Source organism: Papio anubis, chromosome 7, assembly GCF_008728515.1.
Source record: "Papio anubis isolate 15944 chromosome 7, Panubis1.0, whole genome shotgun sequence".
Taxonomy (NCBI): domain Eukaryota; kingdom Metazoa; phylum Chordata; class Mammalia; order Primates; family Cercopithecidae; genus Papio; species Papio anubis.
The window spans coordinates 138,470,675-138,490,952 of NC_044982.1; the positions used below are offsets into that span (position 1 = coordinate 138,470,675).

Below are 20,278 nucleotides of genomic sequence, written 5' to 3' on the forward strand. Positions count from 1 at the left end.
TACCACGAGTAGAAGGAGTTTGCCTGCTACCTTGGATGTTTGTCCTTGGTGTCTTAGACCTCTCTACCCCTCTTCACCCAATTCCCATAGACCTGTCACAGTCTCCAGTGGTTCTCCCAATGAGATTCATGTATTCCAGTGACTATGCAAGGAGATCAGTTAGGGTTTGGGAAGAAAATAAAATGAAAAAACATATATGCACACGCACCTGTACACACACAAAATTATCCTTTAAAATTTGTTTTTTGGGGGGTGTGTTTTACAATGTGCATGCAAAGTTGAATTGCCATATAATAAATACTGCTTTGCAATTACAGCACTAGGATTGTAAATATTCTTTGAAAGGATCTAATTCATGGATTTCCATACCTTGTTATATTTCAGAGAGCTGGACACTTTAAAAATACAGATTCCTAGACTCCACGTCAGACCTACTGAATCAGCATTGGGTGAATGTTAGGGGCAGGAATCTGAAGTTTAACAAGCTCCTTGGTTTATCCTGAAACAGCCCACCTGTGGCTCTGCCTTTCACTGAAATCTAACTCCCTCATTTTCCTAAAGAGGAAAAGGAGGACCCTAGAAGTAAAGTGACTTTCTGAGGCCACAGCAGATGGGCAGCAAAGCCCAGACAGGACCATAGTCTTCTGTCTTCTAATTCCATGCTTGTTCCATCCCTATTTATGTGGTTGGTTTTCAAACTCTGGGCAGAGTTTTCCAGCATTTCCCAGACTCTTCCTTCTCCTATTCTATCACTCTGGACACTTCCCCAAGTTTTTTTTTTAATCTGTGGAAAGATATCCAGTATGATGTCATTAATGTTGTTGCTAGCAGAATCATGCAGAAATTGAGAAATTTCAAGCTGTAGCACAAATGGCTTGAGTTCCAGATGGAACTCGAAGGAAACAAATTTTAAGACTACTAAATCATACCAATTGTGATTGAAAAATACAAAAAGCGTTCAAGATTTTGAGGATGAGAGAAGCACAAAGGAAGGACCTTTGATAAATGCTTTTGCAAGCATAGATGAGTGAGAACATGGTGGTCCTAACAATTAAAATAGAGAATTTAGGGGAAGAAACAAGTTTAGGGAGTTTGCTGACATATTAGTTATCTCTTTCTGTGTAACAAATAACTTCAACATTTAGTGGCTTCAAACACTACACATTTGTTATCTCATTGTTTCTGTGTCACAAATGAGGCACTGCTTAGCTAGATGCCTCGGGCTGAACGTTTCTTATGGCTGAATCAAGGTGTTGGCTGGGGTTGCAGTCTCATCTGAAGATTCCCAAGCTTGCTTGTGTGATTATTATTAATAGCAGAGTTCAGTTCATCAAGGGTGGTTTGGACCATGGGCGTTAGTCCGTCACTGGCTGTGTCAGTTCCTCGCACAGGGCCTCCCTGCCGGGCAGCTCACAACGTGACAGCTGGCTTCCATCAGCGTGGGCAGGCAGGAGGGCAAGAAAGGGCAAGCAAGACAGGCTCCTGAGTCTTTGTGTAACTTCATATTGGAGGTGACATCCCATGGCCTCTACCATACTCTATCTGCTAGAAGAGAATCACTAGGTCCAGGCCATGCTCAAGGGGAGGGGATTACCCCAGGCACGAATACCCAGAAGGGGGATCTTTGGAGGCCTTCGTCGTGGCTGCTACCACAGTTGAGTCTGAACGCCTGTGGGAGGACTAGGTGGAGGCATCCAGCAGGAACTTGGACATCTGAATTTGAAGCTCTAGGGAAATGTCTGGGCTGGAGATTCAGATTTGGGAGTTATTAGTATGTCATGAGCAAGGGGTGAAATCATGGGAATAGGTCAAGTCAGCCAGGAAAAACATTTTTTTAGGTATTCAGTAATTACTAGTATGCACTAATTACTAACTTTTTAGAGAAAATTCAGATCTAGAGTGAAAACAAAAACAGATATAGGAAAACAGAAAAGTCACTAACCAAAGCTACTTGTTACTCATAACTTAATCAAGACTTTCAGATTCAACATGAATATTTGGGTTAGGGCAGGTGGCATTTTCTGGTGTCATTAGAATACTAAGATCCTGAAGAAAAAGTGCATTCTTTAAAAAAATTATTTAAATAGGTGACCAAATGAAACGTGGAAAATCTCTGGATGGAGAAAAATAAGGTCTAGTTTGCCTTTCATCAGGTTTAAACCAGAGATCAGATGGATCTTAGTGTTTTCAACAAGTTTTGGGTTATGGATATTATTAACATTCATATAATATGATTAATCGTAGTCATTTAAAGACTGACTCCTACAGGCTCACAATACCCCTCCTCTTCGTAAACACATAGCCCAGGGTGTGTCACAGAAACCTTGGAGAGCTAGAAGTATGTCACCATGAAGGATGGCGAAACACCCTGCATGTCCCCTTTGGCCCATAATCTTCCCTCCCTCTGTGCCTTGGACTCATGCTCATCACTTCCGCCTGGAATGTTCTCCCCATGTAGCCAAATCCTACCCTCCCTTCAAGGCGATCCTCAAATCCCATTTCTTCCATTAAGTCTTCTGACTGGACCACCCCACCCCACCCCACCCCACCTCTCTCCTCTGTGGATCCCTGTCTTGGTGCCAGCCACTGTGGAGAGTCGTGCCCAAGCCAGGTTCTGTGCTGGCCTTTTTCTTTAACTCCAGAAGTTGGTAAACTACGGCTGCACAGAGCAAATCTGCCCCCACCCCCTGTTTCTATATGGCCTGCAGGCTATGAATAGTTATTACACTTTTAAATTGTTGAAAATGATCAAACGAAGAAGATTTCATTACACACGAAAATTATATGAAATTCAAGTTTCAGTGTCCATAGACAAATTTTTATTTTTGTCAGTAAAATGCGTGTGGAAATTTGTTTTCTTTTGCCTTACGGTTCACGAAGTTTAAAGTATTTGTTAGCTGTCTGTCACTTCATAGAAATTTGCTGACCTCTGCTATAAGCACTCGTTTTCTCCCTCCTGAGAGAGAGCAGGCTGCAGGACGGGCACATTTTGGTGGCTTCTGTAGCGTCTCCCATAGTCTGCAACACAAGGCTGGTGTTTGGTAACACTTGTTGAATGGAGCTAAGAGAGAATGTTTTTAATTTGTGATGGATAAAATGTTACGTCCTTTCCTGCTGTCCAGGCCTCCACTTTATTCGCCTCTGCTGTTGGGCTGGTATCTGTTATGTCTGGTAGAAAAAATGACAGGGAATACCAGGGTGGGTCACAGAACTCATGGAAAACACAAGTGAAATGAAGTCTGGGAACCAGAGCTTTTGTTTTGGGTGGAGAGCAACTGTTTGCTTTGGGGGATTGAGGTAATGAAAGTTATTTCAATAACATAATTCAACAGTTGTACATGCTTTCTGCCAGAAAGATGGCTAGGCAGACCTCACCCAGGGACCCCATCCACAAAATGCAAAGGTTAAACACTCAAATGCTGAACAAATTCTCCTCCCTGTTGAGCAGAAGATAAAACTATACATCCACCAGAGTTACAACTATGTAAAATGCACCATATGGACAAAGACGAGAGGCAAAATGAGAAAACTAAAAGAGGGTGGTTGGGATTATGAAAAACTACTTACAAAAATCTTTTAGTTAAGTAATTAAAATATTTCTAATAAATCAATTTTCTGAAGAATCATGAAAATGAAAACAATTCTCATTTTTTTCTAGCATGTATAAATTTTTACCTTTTTTTTAAACTCTCACCTTTTGCCCTCACAACACTAGAATTTTATATTGAAGTGGGAATTGCTCAGGATTCTTAGTATAACACACAAGCACAAACATATGCAAATTTTCCCTAAAACAAAGGTTTATTTATGTCATTTTAAACTGTTCTTTCTTAAGCCTGCATTATATTTTTGTAACTACAAAATTCTAAAATGGGAAGAATATTACTAACTTAGCACCGTACCTGCACTAAGCAAAGGCTTAGTTCATGGTAGTTGTTGCTGTAAGGACCTCCTGCTATGCTCTACCCCTTGTGATTCTTAGGGGGCAGGAATGGCATCCCTACACCAGTGAAGCCTCAGCTTCCAGCACAGTGTTTGGTTTTTAATGAAAATTGGCTACACAAATAAATGAACTAAACAAACAAAAAAAAGGAAATGGCACATACATAGATGTGCAATCTATGCTAGCAATCAGGCAACTGAATTCCACCTTCAGCTCTTTAAAACTAAGACTCATTCATTCATATCCTCTCCCGAGTGGGAGTTATGGGACAACTGAGGCACAATGAGGCAATATCACACACCAGGGCTCTGTCAGTTGCTGGAAAAGTTGAGGCCTTTCTTTAACCCAGAGAATGATGAGGAAGAATGGCATGAGGTTTTAAGGTTGCCATCACATCACCATCTAGAAAAGAAGTTCATTCAGCAAGTATTTATGGAGCATCCATTTTGTACAAGAAATTGTCCTATGTTATGAGGGAACCAGAAGCTGAAGCAGAGAGGCAGAGACTTGTCTATGGCAGCTCTCTTGATCTCTTCATTTCCTGGAGTGATCTTGGTGATCCTGGAATCTTGCATGGATCCTGTAGCATGGAATAAATGAGGCTCTCAAGTAAGATGCAATGTAGATTCAGGCAGCAGTGAAACTCAAGGGATGAAGTCTTAGGTTCCAAGAAGACACAAGAGAAGTGTTGTGGATACTGGAAGTGACTCCCATTTGCATCAATCTTAGATCTTGACTGAGATTTTGTGGCCACAGATGAGGTAGCAGTGATGACATGAAAAGTTTCCTTGATTTGTCAAAGGCTTGGTTTTAATTACAGCTCTGCCTCTCCTCTTGATTTTATGAATTTGAGCAAATTTCTTAACTCTTCTAAATGTGAGTTTATTCATCTCTAAAATTGAGAAAAATTATTTTCCATTATAAGGTTTCAATTATTTATCTATTCCTACATGATAGACCACCCTAATAAATAAGTAGCTTAAAGCAATGATCTATTTATTCTATGGGTTAACTGGGCAGTTGTGCTGGTCTGCTGGGCTCACATATGTGACTACATTTAGTTGGTGGCTCAGGAAGAGTCTTGATGTAGCTGAGAGAGTTGGGGCTGTCTCTCTTCACATTGTCTTTCATCCTGGACTTCTTGAAGGCCTATCCATCTCAGGGCAACATCTAATAGGGTAAAAGAGGAAGCTGCAAGATTTTTTAAGGCCTAGCTTTGGAAGTCATACAATGTTCCTTCTATGATATTCTACTGGTAAAAGAAAAATACAAAGCCAACTCAGATTCAAAGAATTGAGAAATAGACTCTACTTCTTGATGGAAGAAGATAAGAAATATTGTGGCTATGTTTTTCAATCTACCAAAAGTTGTGGTAAAGATTAAATGTGATTATGTATGTGAACGTATGATTTTTCTCTCTCTCTATATATGTAAGTAGGTGTGGTTTCTGGTAGCTGTGATATATGCATTATATTTTTATAACTACAAAATTCTACAATACTCACTAAGAGTCAGAAGCCAATTTTTGAAGATGTAGTTGGTTGTATCATGAGTGATCTATTTGCCACCATCAATGGCAGGAACTGGGGCTACATGAAAGTCTAATTAGCTTTTTGTGAAGTCATTATTTAGTTTGCAAAGGAAGACCAAGAAACTGATTTTAGAGTATGCATCTTCCAAGTAAAGCTTGAAAATGCTTTATTTCAGTAAGCTCTAAACATCTTGAAAGTTCTTGAGATGGTGTAATTAACATCTAGATTTGTTTGTTTGTTTGTATGTTTGCCCCTGACAAGCATTAATGCCCTTCAATTTTTGGTGCATGACCAAAATAGTGTTTTGCCCATCTTTTATAGATGAACCCCTTTCCCGTGGCATGCAATCTTGTTCTGCTACCCATCAAGATACTCCATCATCCTTTGGCCAGGATTGTGCCCAAGTTCCCTAAATAGCTACGTCAAAAGGACTCTGCCTTTTGAATTTGAACTCTAAGAGGGGTGGCAAAGAGATAAAAATGATTGGAATTGATTTACTCACATGACATCAGCCTGAAGAGGTTCTCTGCTTACCATTATCCCAGAAGTGTACGACTCCCCATTTTATCACAAAGTCAAGTTCAGTGAGCCATCTCATAACCTGATAATACTTAAAAGGTCATTTTTTTTTGCTTAAATTTTCCATAACTAGTTTTCTTGCTTGTAGACAAAGAACCTTTGCTGACACAGACATTTATACAGGAGGTATAAATGATGAGAGTGACTTGAAGCTAAAAATGCCACAATATTTCAATTGATCAAACAATAAACAAAGTATTTGTGTTTTGTCATAGTTTTCAGGACACTAGCAAGTTTCCTTGAATAAGGAATGTCACCTTGTCTTTAATATCATACAGCTAGGGGGAGTAAGTACAATGGCTATAGAAAAAACATATATATTTAGGTTGGCGCAAAAGTAATTGTGGTTTCGCTAGTACTTTTAAGTGGCAAAAACTGCAATTACTTTTGTGCCAACCTAATAGTTCACGATAGCAACAGAAGAAATATCCCTAATGGTCAGTCCTGACATGGCACTTGGCATATAGTAGGCATACTATAATCATGTATTAAAATTAATTAACTATTCAGTGAATGACTCAGTTAATAAGTGCAATGATGTTAGAACAAGAGAGATGGGCATGAGCTAAAACACCTATGAACAAGAAGGAATTTGAGCAGGGTTTCTTAGGGTGAATAGAATTCTTTGAAATAAGGAGATGGAAGCAAGGAATTGTAGCCCATGGACTTAATTTGCAAACAGCGCAAAACAATCTATTATGTAAAAAAAAAAAAAAAAAAAAAAAAAAAAAGTCTGTGATAGGTTTAGGGAGAATTGGGTCCTCAGTCATCTGGCATCAAGAAAATCTTATTGCAAAGACACAGATTTTTATTATTCGTTACTGAATTTTGACATAAGTGGCATGCTACTCTAATATAGGTTGATTGCCTAGATAGTGGGAATATTTCTTGTATATTTAAAAATGTATTTACTTTTAAGTAATCAAGTTCCCTCTGCCTCCCCTTCCCTTGCAGATCTTCCACCATTGTGGTTAGAACATGAGACTTATTGCTCAAAGAGGGGGGTATATGGCTTGGAGCTGCCATCCAATATGAAGAAAGAATCTTTCCTTTATTGGAGAAAGAAGCCAGTGAATAAAGAGGAGGTTGCGGGGAAAGCAAAGGCCAGATAAAAGCGTTTAATCCAAATCCCTCCCTTTGAGGTGAAACCCTGGAAGGTAGTTTGAGTTAGAAGTAATAGAAATGTCCAGAAATGTTGGAAGAGGGGACTTGCCGGGCACTGGATTTGGCCTTTACTTCCTGGGCAGAAGCCTTAGAAAAGGCTTGTGTTGGGATGCTGCTGTCCAACATGTCACTGGTGTAAGATTCTGAGAGAGAGAGGGCACAGCAAGTCTTGCATGCTGCTGGAGTACAAGTAAAGCATGCAGTTTCCAGATTCCCCTGTAGGTGCAGAGCAGCCCAGAAAACTGGTGGGCAGGACAAGGCCTTTCTGGATGTCCAACAGCCCTGCTTTCTCCTGATCCATAGTCCCTCTGCTCAGATCCTTTTCCCAGTGTGAATTCCCTCCTTACATCTCCCTACCCAGGGGGCTTTAAAAAATATCCATATGAAGGATCCACTACAGACTACTCAAATCAGAAACTCTGGGTGTTGGGGCCTGCTGTCAGAATTTTTTTTTTGAGGTGGAGTTTCGCTCTGTTGTACCCGGGCTGTTGTGTCCAGGCTGTAGTGCAGTGGCACAATCTCCGTTCACTGCAACCTCTGCAACCTCTACCTCTCGGGTTCAAGCGATTCTAGTACCTCAGCCTCCTGAGTAGCAAGATTTACAGGCATGCACCACCACACCTGGCTAATTTTTGTATTTTTAGTAGAGACGGGGTTTCATGATGTTGGTGGGGCTGCTCTTGAACTACTGGCCTAAAGTGATCCACATGCCTTGGCCTCCCAGGCATGAGCCACCACGCCCGTCCTGGTGTCAGAATTTTTTTTTTAAGCCTCTCATTATTTTACTGCATAGCCAGGGTTGAGAACTGCTATCCTAAGTAGAGTCTAGTTATGCTTTAGACTTAAGTTAAATATCACTTCCTCAGGGATCCCTTTCCTGATCAGCCCTAGCCTAGGTCAAGTCCCCTTGTTATATATCCTCCAAGCAAGCACCCAGTACTTATCCTGTCTGGCGCTCAACAATTGGACCATTATTTGTTTCAAGTCTGCCTTTCCTTGTCGACTACCTGCTGTGTGAGGGGAGACACATTTTTGCCTTGTTCACTAAATTGTTGAAGTAGCCGGGTTCAAATTGTTGAACCTGTCTTGTTAAAAATTGTTGAAGTGTAGTTCAACAATGCACTAAGTGGTACACAGTTCGTGCTCAGTAAAAACATCTTGAATGAATGATCTCCTTTACTCAGCCAGGAGTGTGTGACCAAGGCTGTCATTCATGAATCTGCTAAGAGACCTTTTGCAGGTGAGACTTAAAGTAGATCACATACATACTTAGAGGATTACGGCTTTAGATCAGCTCATAGTTCCCACAGTTTTACTGTTTCATCTTCATGTATCATAGCAGTTCAGCATGTCCATCATCACCATTATAACCCTGTGTGGTGGACACTACAAGTCCCATCTTATAATTGGAAAGAAGTTGAATAACTTGCTCAGGTCTCTCTACCCTACTCTCTGGGCCCCTTTACAAACGATTACAAATAAGGAAAATCCCTTTCAACAGGATACATTCCCAGGGTACCTCTTTGTGCTGAGCTTTTATTTTTGGCTCGACAGCGGGCTAGTGGCCGCTTGCAGGGGATTTTCTGGGGGTCTCCAGTTACAGCAGCCAGGACCCAGTGTGCGACTTCCGGCCTTCCTAAACTGTTAGAGGGTGCAGGCATCATCGGGCATTATCCATATAAGGATGCCACAAATACTATACCTTTCAAAGCCACTAAATTCACTGTGCCGTGCTTACCCTGGGGAGAGGCAGCTGTGTGTGTGGGAGGGCGACGGGACAGGGAGGGTGTAAGTAGAGTCCTCCAGATGAACCCCAATCTTAATCTGAGTTGGGCAAGAGGACCATCCCTTCACCGCTCCCATCCTAAATCCTAGGTTCCAACATTTACAGGCCCCTGGGTTGCACACCGACTGAGAGCATCCTGGATTCAGGCCTGGATGGCTTGAATTGAGCCTCAGAAGAGCCGCGTCTGGAGTGGGCTCTCCACAACCCGGGGCAAGTGGGGGCGGCAGAGCCCTCTCCTCGGTCGGCACAGCAGCCCCTGCCGCGGTCCTGGCCTGCGACACGCCCAGTCTTAGCCTCCGGGCCTCCGGCGTCTGCTGAGTGTCCGGCGGGAGAGGCGCAGGGAGCGCGCTACCGGGAGGCGCAGGCAGCGGGGACTGGTCTCCTCTCGGGCCAGGGCCTCCGGGATAGCCGTCTCCAGCGCGCATTCTTGGCGCAGGTGGAACAACTTTCTGCTGCGGCAGGGCTTCCCCGATCACGGGAGAGGCTAATCTCGGATCTAGACCTCCCAGCCGCAGAGCGGGCTAAAACCGCTACTCCACCTCTTCCCATTTCTCTCCTCCCCACCTCAAGACAAAAAGTCCCAGGCCGGGCAGGACCTGATCACCTCTGCCTCCTCCCACTGCGCTAATCCTGCGAGCGAGAGGCCCCGCGCCGAGGCGGAGGCTGGCAAAGGGGAGTGGAAAGGGAGGATGGATGGGGCCGGGGGGTGGGGTGGTGATGAGGGGGATGAAGGAGGGGGTGTCATTTTCTTTTTCTTTCTTTTTTTAAAAAAAGTATTTCTCTCGCGAGAAACCGCTGCGCGGACGATACTTGAAGAGGTGGGGAAAGGAGGGGGCCGCGGGAGCCGCGGCAGAGACAGTGGGTGCCACAAGCGGACAGGCGGCCACAGCTGGGACAGCTGCGAGCGGAGCGGGGCAGTGGCTGTAGCGGCCAAGACTGGGAGCAGCCGCCGCCGCCTCCTCGGGAGTCGGAGCCGCCGCTTCTCCAGTGGGTGCAGCCTGGGTCTCGACGGGGGTCGGGCAGCCACCGGGGCTGGAGCTGCGGCCACGGAGGCTTTTGCGTTTGCGCCGCGCCGCGCCGAGGGCAGGGACAGGGACTGGGGTGAGGGGCTGTCCCGGAACGTCCACAGCTGGCGCTGGCCCTCCCCTGCCTGACAGCTTCCTGGCCCGGGGCTCTTGGTGCCGGGCTCCGCGTCAGATGTTCGGGGGGCGGTGGCAGCGCCCGGAGTCGGCGGGGACGGCGCGGCGGGCTTCCAGCCTGGCGGAGAGGGCAGGCTGAGGAGTGGGGCGTTTAGAGCGCGCATCGCGCGCAATTCGTGCCACTAAAAAAATAAACCCAGAGAGCTCGCCCGGGACTTAGGATCTCTGGGGACATGGGTACTTTGCGCCGCGCTCTTTTGGCGGGGCCCGGGAGGCCAAGGGATTGGCCGGGGCTGCTGCCGGCGGGGGCCTGGGCTTTCCAGCCAGCTGTGGACCAAACGGTCTTCCCTTACCCAAATTAACTGCGCCACGCGCAGGCGGCGCACGGGTTGGGCTCGGGAATGGGGAGCGCGAGGCTTCAGCATCCCGATGCCCTGAAAGTCTCCCCGCCTCGGGGATTTGTCTCTGTGTTGCAGCTGGCAGGGGCCGCCTGAAGTGGGAGCAGCGCCTGGAGAAGGCGGGAGGAGCCCGGCCCGGGGGACGGGCGGCGGGAGAGCGGGACCCCGGCGGCGCGGTGCGCTTCAGGGCGCAGCGGCGGCCGCAGACCGAGCCCCGGGCGCGGCAGGAGGCGGCGGGAGCCGGCGGCGGCTCGGCATCATGCGTCGAGGGGGCCTGCTGGAGATCTTCCTGGGATTTACCGTGCTTTTAGCGTCCTACACGAGTCATGGGGCGGACACCAATTTGGAGGCTGGGAACGTGAAGGAAACCAGAGCCAGTCGGGCCAAGAGAAGAGGCGGCGGAGGACACGACGCGCTTAAAGGGTAAAGGAACCGGTCCCCTCCTTTGGTGTGGGTCTCCCAAGTTTCAAGATGCAGAACAACGGGCAGGATGATTCTCCTTGTGGAAGACTCCTTGGCAAGACCTCCTGGGGGCACCTTAGAGGTGCTAGGGTTGTTTAGTCCCCACCCCGTTCGTGGTTAAACTACCTTGCCCCTACTCCCAAAGATTTCTGCCCCAAAGGAGAGGACGGGATTGAAAGGAATCTTGGGCCATTGTTGAGGCAGATTTTGGGAGGCGAGAAGGGTTCCTTGAGGAAGAAGGGGAGGAGTTGCGAGTGGGATAAGAGGAGAAGCCCATTCCTTTCCCTGCAATACCAATTCTGGTTGTGTCTAGAGGAAAGTACTTTCCTTGGGGTCATCTTGGTAGATGCTGTATTTGAAAGGGGGCAAGGAAAGGAAGGGATTCCCATGAGAGTCAGAGGATAAATCACAAGAGTAGTCGACTCTTCCGTAAATTATGCTTTTTACGGTTACGGATTGGGTTTTCCGGGCAGTGCTTCCTTTAGATGTCTACACTGGAAGCAGAACAGGGCAAGTGGTTCTGAGAACTGGTTTTTTTGGGTTGTGTGGGTCTCTCCGTTTCGCTGCAGCAGTAAGGCTGCTGTGGCCGGCCTTAAGGGGGTATTTTTAACTAATGGTGTTTGTATTATGTACATTCAGTTGACCATTTCACTGGCTTCCCATGCCGCTATTATAGATGTTTCGGCCGGAAAGATTTAAATTAGGCGGGTTGACTAAGGGTTGTCACTTCCTGTATTGAAGGACAGTGGGAATACATTTCCTTTAAGAGAAATTTGTCTGCAGTTGTTTAAGTTAAAGCCTCCATGGAAACAGCAGGATGGACTGTCAATGACCCCTTTTGTCTTCTTGGAGGAGCCTGTTAAGTAAACTCTGACAGTATATATAGGGAGATTTTGTATTAAATCCTTACCATCCTGACTGATGCTCTTTTCCTGAGTGGATCTGTAGCTTTATTATGTGGCTCTGGGCCACCAAGTGATGGTGTCCACTTGGATACGTGGCTGATCATTTCCCTTACTCTTTTTTTGTTATGGGGTGTTACAGTCATGTATATGTAGTAAAATTTGTGTTTGTGTGGATATGAGATATGAGAAGATACGAGAAGAAAAAGTGCAGTAAACTCACCAGACCAGTTTTTGACTCCTAGTCTGGAGAAGGGGCACGATGATTGTAAGAGCCAAGCACTTAGGCTGTGATAAAATAGCACAGAACATAGTTACGATTAGTTCGGTTTCATCTTGGCCTTTCTGGAACCCAGAATTCCGATAATGTTGGAAGGAAGTTTGCTTATCATGGTAAGCCTGACCCTGATCAGACAGCAGACGTTTATTGTCCTGTGTGCAAGGCACATGGCAAGTTCAGTAAGTAAACTAAGGCTCTGATTTTCATATGTTCTCAAGAGGGCCTCATTTAGTCCAGTATTTTTCCTTCAAAAATACATTTCTCCTACATAATATTATCTTAATATCTATTCTGATAGAATTGCTCCTGTATATAAAGGAAGTGGAGGTTTAATTCTGTCACTGAAGATCTTCAGGGAGGTGTGGGGCCTGGTCAGACATTTGTCTCATTTCTGTGGGCTGTCACCAACTAGTGTGTTCCCTTGGGAGGCACAGACTGAATGTGAAAAAAGAAACTAAGCTTTACTTTGTTGCTTAACAGGATGCCACACTTTTACTCACACTAGTACTTTCTCTGTCTGGTTTTACATTTGTTTGTGATTATAGAGAGATACCTCTCTGTGCTCCTCACAGTATTTGATCATTAACACAGACCTTATCCTATTGCAAACTATTTTTAAAGCCTTCCTAAAAACAGGGTATTAACAGAATTGTAATTATGTGTGTTCCTAATTCTCATGTTAACTATAAGATTTTATAGTAAGTTATACACACACACACACACACACACACAGGGTGGGGGTGAAAGTAATAATTTAAAAATATATACAATTAAAAATATTTCCCTGCCATCTTTCAGAGACCATTTTCTTGGGTATTTTTCTATAAATCTTATAGGCATATGTATGCATGTACAGATAAACACATAAATATATATGTATACATACACACATATGTGTGTGTGTATCCTTTTTAATACATGGAATATACTGTACATGCAATATTCTGAACTTTACTTTTTATGTATCTTTAATTCATCCATCTATTAACTCATATGGATCTACTACGTGCATTTTCTTTCTTTCTTTCTTTCTTTTTTTTTTTTGAGACACAGTCTTGCTCTGTTGCCCAGGCTGGAGTGTAATGGTGCAATCTTGGCTTACTGCCTCCACCTTCTGGGCTCAAGTGATTCTCCTGCCTCAGCCTCCAGAGTAGCTGGGATTATAGGTGCATGCCACCAAGCCTGGCTAATTTTTTGCATTTTTAGTAGAGATGGGGTTTTGCCATGTTGGCCAGGATGGTCTCAAACTCTTGGCCTCAAGTGATCCGCCCACCTCTGCCTCTCAAAGTGCTGGGATTACAGGTGTGAGCCACTGCACCCGACCCCATTTTCTTGTTGTATAGAACCTCATTATGTGGCTGAAACAGTTCCCTAGTGATGGCTCTTTAGATTACATTGAGTCTTTTGCTATTACCAACTTTCTTCTGCATACCTGTGTTTACATACACATGTTTATATGTGGTATAAATTAGTAAAAATAGAATTGCTGGATCAAAGGCTTTCCCATAGATTTTAAGCAAACTCCATTTCTCGTGTAAAATTTGAATAACATTTTAAATTTATTCCCTCTGCTTATTGCCATTACAGTCTCATATGAATAAATCCTTTAATGGTGCTCTGCTGTATAAATCATCAGAAAAAGCAGTTATGTACTACATTTTTCCAGTTATTGCTTAAAATTTCTGTTTTTGTCTGTTAAAATATTACCAGCTTCAAAACTCACCTCTTTGACTATAGTGAAACCTGTTTACCATTCTGATTGGAAATGCACAGTTTATGAAGTGAAAGTGATTTGTAACCCCCGAGTCTGCCTGATGCCCAGTTGGTGGCAGCAACTTTCAGCACCTCACTAATCTTTCCTCTAGTTAAAAGGTGCTTTAAACTCATCAGTATCTGCTGTGCACTGGTTCCTTCTCTCCAGCAAATACTGCCTTCTTGGTTTTCTCTGATGTGGCAGGTAACTACAAAATACGCCTTGCTATTCTTCTTAAAACACATATATATGTTCCTTTCTTGCCAGCTCCCTCTCTTCCTGGATTAGAAACCGGCCTCATTTTCTGCTCACTGGATGTGTAGTCCCAGCTTATCTTCCTCTCTTCCCACCCTGTTGCAGGTGTTCCTTTTTTTTTTTTTTTTTCTTCTCTCCCCACTGGGCAGCGAAAGTTGTTCCACAGTGGAAATTTAGGCATCCTCGAGTTTCTTCCCAGCTTCTGCTGTGTTTTCTTAGAGTAAATTGCCAATTTCTGTTTTTACAGGAAATCCTTTTTAAAAAAGGAATCAGTGTGGTCCCCATCCACTCTGCAAAAATTGCGTTTTTTTTCTATTTTCAAATGAGAATTGTTCAAGTTTCAACACTGTGTGAAATAATACATGTATAGTAGTTTTCTTTTGCTTGGGCACTGCTTGATATGTGAAATGGGTTTATGAAAAATAATACAATCCTAATGTTATTTGTTTGAATTTCAATTCATAGGAATTTTTCTCAGCTAAATTCTAAACTGTGATTAGGCAAAAAGTGTGGGAGACAGTCCAAAAAAAAAAAAAAAAAAAACCCAACTGTACTTGAATAGCAGTAGTTATGCACCATTTATTTATGACTGCCTTATCGCTTTAGCTCCCAAGTAAGGAAATATTACTGTTTTCTGTCAAAGGGAAAGGTTCTTCACAGTGAGATCTCCTTTCCCAAACCTTGGAGAAGATGGATTGAGAATTCTGCCCTTGTCCTGTGGTTTATAGGTACATGAGACCAGTTGTATTTGACACAATTTGTCAACGTGTGCGATTCCTTTTGGTCTTTGTTTATTTGTTTATTTTTTTCCAGAGGTCTTCTTGCCAGAAAAATACACATGGAACAGTTCATACCTAGGGTAGATTATGTGATGGCAAACTCCAAGGGATTAATTATGTAGAAGTCTGTTATTAAAATAAAGAGCTGTAATAGGGAATCCAGAAAAAGTTCTGTAGACTTTATAAAGTCCATTTTACTTTGTAAAGGGGACCTTAAGACTTCACCTGAAGTCAGATGGGCTAATAATTAAGTATGGGAAAAGATTCCTGCAGAGGTATAGTTTCCATTTATTGAAAAGATTAAACTGAAATATTGGGACACAATTTTTTTTTAAAAAAAGGATTTAGTATTCTTAAATAGAAGATTTCAGCAATTCCACACATGAAACAAGAAGGTAGAGACAAACTCTTTATTTACGGGACTCATTTTGTAATATTGAAGACATAGAGGTTGTTTATAAAAATGTGTAAGTTGGTAATACAAATTAATTAAAACATACATCAGCCTATGGTGAAATGAGATGAGAGCTGATGGAAATGGAGTACAGACTTCCCTTCAGCTTTATTTGGAATTTTAAAGAATATTAAAATGTTCCTTTATTGTCTTGTGGAGCACATACTTTAAAAACTATAGTATTATACTGATGACTCTAATCAAGCAAAATACTAAAAAATTATTACAGTATTCATGTACTAGTTTGTTGGTTTTCTTCCAATAAGCCAGACAATCAGCCTAACCACTTTGGGAGTTTTAGCTTTATTTTCAATGTGAAAATAAGATTTTAAAAATGTTTTCTTGAAAGAGAAATACATTCTTTTAACAATTTCTTTGTTTTTAAACGCGAACCCAGCAAATGGGCCTGCTTAAGCAACTTAGAATTTTTTTCCCGTGAGATTCTTTGAAGGAACCGACATCAATAATGTATCAGGCCTGAGTTCTGTGGCCTAACTCAGGCGCATGACAGTTTAGTGTCTCGTGATGTTCAAGTCGATTTTCTCGTTAGATTGTTAAACCATCAAAGTCAAGAATCCTATGATAAGCATTTTACCACTAACGTATCATTAAGTGGGGTTTCAAAAAGTTCATTAATTCAAGAAGGCCTGATTGAATGCCAGCTAGAGTTTAGTTCTGTGGAAGGCCAGAGACATCTACGCCATGATCCTGGGAGTACTTCAGGAACCATAAGTGCACAGAAGGGTAGCATCCTTGGAAAGGGGGTCTGGTATTAAGTCTAAGCAAATACATAGTACCAATTGCAGCCATGGTAGGAAACATTTAGATAACTTCTATATGCTAAGCACTGTTCTTACTGTTTTGCATATGATAATTCATTGAATCCTCACAGCCACTCTACAAGCTGGGTGCTTTCATAAGCTTCCCTTCACAGATATGAGAGCCAAGGTATGCAGAGGTTAAGTTCTAAAGACAAAACTGAATGTTAACTTTTCTTTCTCCATTAATTTTAGTTATGGTTTTGGTTTTTCATTCCACCGGACAAAAATGCAGGCCCAAGACATTGGTAAAATTCCACTTAAAATTCCTAATATTCTTTCATGCTAGTTCACAAATCCTAAGTATGGTTAATCACATAGTATTATTTAGTCCAACAAGAAACTTTCTGCAAAGGCATTAATAAAACAGAAAGAATCATAGGATGTTAGAGCCAATGGGACTTTGTATAGCGTGTGTATTATATTTTAATATTAGACCTTGACTTGTATGAGGGTGGTAGGTAACCATTGCAGGCAGCCTGCTGGGCATTGTCTGGGCTTCTGAGCTGGAGGCATTGCTCCTTATGTTGTTCAGAACCCTCTTGCTGTCATGTCCCCCGAGAGAAATTTCTCTCTGAATAGGGTTGCAAGAAGTATTTCTCTTTCCAGTGGAAATTGGTATATGTCTTAAATCGTGACCAGTCATACGAGTTATTTAGTTGTTTCTTTTTCATTTTTTACCTTGGTTGCCTGTAAGCTCAGCCCAATTTTTTACATTAAATTGCAGCCATAATGGTAAAAAAAAAAAAAAAAAGAAAAAAAGAAAAAAACTCTGAGGTATCACTTACGATTGTACTTTGCACATACTAATTGCCTTAAAACGTAAGTCCTTTATGAGGAAGATTAAGCTTATTTATTCATTTAACAGATGAAGAAGCAAGGGATGCAGAGTTTCAGTAATTACTCCAGAGACATAAACTAGTAAGTGGTAGAGTTGGGAAATCTAGCCTCATAGCTGGAGCTCTTAATCTTAATATTTTCCTGCTTTTCAGTTACAATAAATCTTGTAGATGGTACATTTTTTTTTCCCATGCCCTTTATACCTTCATTTCCCAAGAATCTTCTCCCACCATTGCTATGTGGAAAGACTCAACATTTATTGAAGGCAGATGCTGTTACAAGCCAAGGGAAGCATCATTGTGGGAATGGGATTGATCAGAAGTGACTTTACAGTGAAAGTCTATTAGGGCTGGGCATGGTAACTTATTCCTGTAGTCCCAGTGCTTGGGAGACTGAGACAGGAGGATTGCTTGAGCCCAGAGGGTTGAGGCTGCAGTGAGCTATGATCATGCCACTGCATTCTAGCCTGGGCCACAGAGCAAGATCCTGTCTAACCAAAAAAAAAAAAAAAAAATTATCAGTGGTCAACAAGCTCACTTTTTTGGAAAACAGAGTTTTATTGAAACAAATCCATGCCTGTTTATTTACTTATTATGTATGGCTGCTTTCTCCCTACAGCAGTAGAGTAGAGTAGTTGCGACAGAGACAGTATGGCCCACAGAACTGAAACATTTGCTCTTTGGTCCTTTACAGAAAAAGTTTAACAACCTCTGATCTACGTGATAAAAAGTGGCTCTGTACTAGGAGTGAGAACTTGCTGAAGGCAGAGATCTTGGTTGTTTTATTTATCTCTAGGAACAGGGCATGTGGCATGTGTTCAATAGAATAGTTTTTGATGGTTGAACTCAGCAATTTTGATGAACTGATTGACTGGGTATGGTTAACTATATAAACTAGAGCTTCGAGTAAGTATAGCTGAGAAATAAAGGAAAGATGAGTGAAAAATACATCAAGGGAAAGGGATATGAAGTGTCTGTGGTCTTAGGACATTGACTGCAGTTGGGCAGGGTTGGAACGGCGTGGTTCCATGTGACATGGTTTGTAGTGTAGTCTATGAAACGAGTGCCCCCTGGAGCTGTGCAGTTGGCAACCTTGAGCAATCTTGTGAGCTCATACATAGGTAGCGACATTGTTAGGGAAAGGTGAGGGACTAGTGGAAACATAAACATCACTGATGGTTGTGAAAGGCAAGGACGGGGAGCTAGTAAAGGATTCTAAGATAGGAACATGATCAGATCTTTGCCACTGGGTAGAGGTGTGAAAGGTAGATGACTTAGAGAGGAGAGAAACTAAAGACAGGGAGATTTGGATTTGGGAGGCTAATATAGGAGTCACAGTGAGAGTCCGTGATGGGCTGAGCAAATTCAGTGAAAGGGGTGAAGAAAGAAGAGGCTCAGGTGGTTCCAGAATTAATGCAGACAGTACTTGACTAGTTGGTTGGGAAAGACAAAGGGGAGGAGGACCTAGAATGCTCCCACCTCCATATATATTCAAACTTACCATATACAAAATCATTGTAGCACCATAAAGAGAGAATAAAGGGAAATGAGATCAGGCCTAGGCCCTCTACTACCATGAAACAAAGTATTTTCATTTGTGAGTGTTTGGGTTATTTTATTGCTACGTAACAAATTGCCCCAGACTTAGTGGCTTAAAACAACAATTTTATTATTTCTCATGATTCTGTGGCTCAGGAATTTAGACAGGACACAGTGGGGAATCTTGTCTCTGCGCCCCACAATGTCAGTTGGGCTGGAACAGGCAGTATGACTTCTTCACATATGCATCTGGTTCTGTGACCAGGCCCTGGCGCCTGCAGCCGTGTTTACTTGGGTGTGGTTTATCTAAATGGACCCACTGAGGTGGGGAATAAAGAAAGCAAAGAGCCACTTGTCTGGCTGTGCTGGGGGCTTTCCAAGTTTTAAAGCTCTCTCTCTCATGCAGTCACTTGCCTGAACCTGCCCCCGGGATGGAGCCATTGAATGTGTTTTTTTCAAATGGGGAGACTGAGCCCCAGATGCAGCGACTAGGCCTTGCTCAGAGTGAGTGTCTATTGGGGCTGGATCTTGAACAGCAGCCTCCTGACCCTGGTCACATGTGTTAATCCCACATATTGACCGCAGGCTAACTCGAAGGGCTGGGGGCTGGCTGACTGGGGTCACATGGGCTCATATGTCCTTGACATTGGCTGGATTCCTTGATTCCCCTTTATGTAGTCTCAGCTTGTCCCCTTTCTATACATGGCCTCTCTACATGGTCTTTCCACCATAGCCAGACTTTTTCCATGGCAGCTCAGGATCTCTCAAGAGCAAAAAAGTGGGAACTACCAGACTTTCTTCAAACTTAGCCTGGAATTGCATGACCTGGAATTCCATCCAAGTCATAGGCCTCACCCAGATTCAAGGGTGTGGACTGACTATTAAGACTTACCTTTGAATGTGAGGAGCAGCACACGTCTGCCAGGAAGGGAGGAAGTGGAGCCATCTTTGGAGACCAGCTACCACTGTAGGGCAATAGATCTTTGAGAAGGCTAATCAGATGCTTTAAGTTTTAATTCTAACTTGGTCAAGTTCGATCGGCTTAGTTCCCTACTGAGGATGCCTCCTTGTATTTTGCTGCTGTAACTTCAGAATGAAAAAGCTCCATAAATATTGCGTTTGCATATTCTGTTAGATTAATGTTAGGGCATTGTTCTTAGTTTGTCCACAGTTCTGCATTTAAAGAACTCACAACTGTCAGGAATAAGATTAAAGTTCCTAATGAACCAGTATGTTTTGTTTTATTCAAATATGAGAATTTTAAAACATCTAACCTTTTTCCATTAGCTTTTAAGAAAATTAGCTTTTAAGATTATACATAAAATAAATTTAATGTGCAATCACTCTAATTTATTAACTTTGGTATGTTTTAACTTTCTTCTGTATGAAATTTTATTTTCAGTTTCTATTTACAGCCTCAAATGTATGTATCTGTTGGTGTAATCCACCTCAATTTTTTTAAATTAGGGGTTATAACTAATAAGCAAAAATAGGTCGCAGTTGCTAATAGAATTGGTGTTGTAATGAGCTGAACTGTATTATTTTGTTATAAATGGAGTAGCCACATTGTCAACAGAATAAAATTGGATTAGGAATATAGTCAAGTTTGGATTGTGGGTGTCTTATCCTATATCAAATCCTAGTTTTAAATTTCTT

General features: G+C 42.6%; 1 protein-coding gene across 1 annotated transcript in view; it reads left to right on the plus strand.

Moving 5' to 3' along the window:
* The first annotated feature begins 9,715 nt into the window (after positions 1 to 9,715).
* Positions 9,716 to 20,278, plus strand: part of FBN1 (fibrillin 1) — a 237,952-nt gene continuing 227,389 nt past the window's right edge. The window contains exons 1-2 of the mRNA XM_003900901.5: positions 9,716 to 9,991; positions 10,620 to 10,964. Coding sequence (XP_003900950.1) covers positions 10,801 to 10,964 — 164 coding nt within the window. The 5' untranslated portion in view covers positions 9,716 to 9,991; positions 10,620 to 10,800. The remainder of the gene's footprint in view (positions 9,992 to 10,619; positions 10,965 to 20,278) is intronic.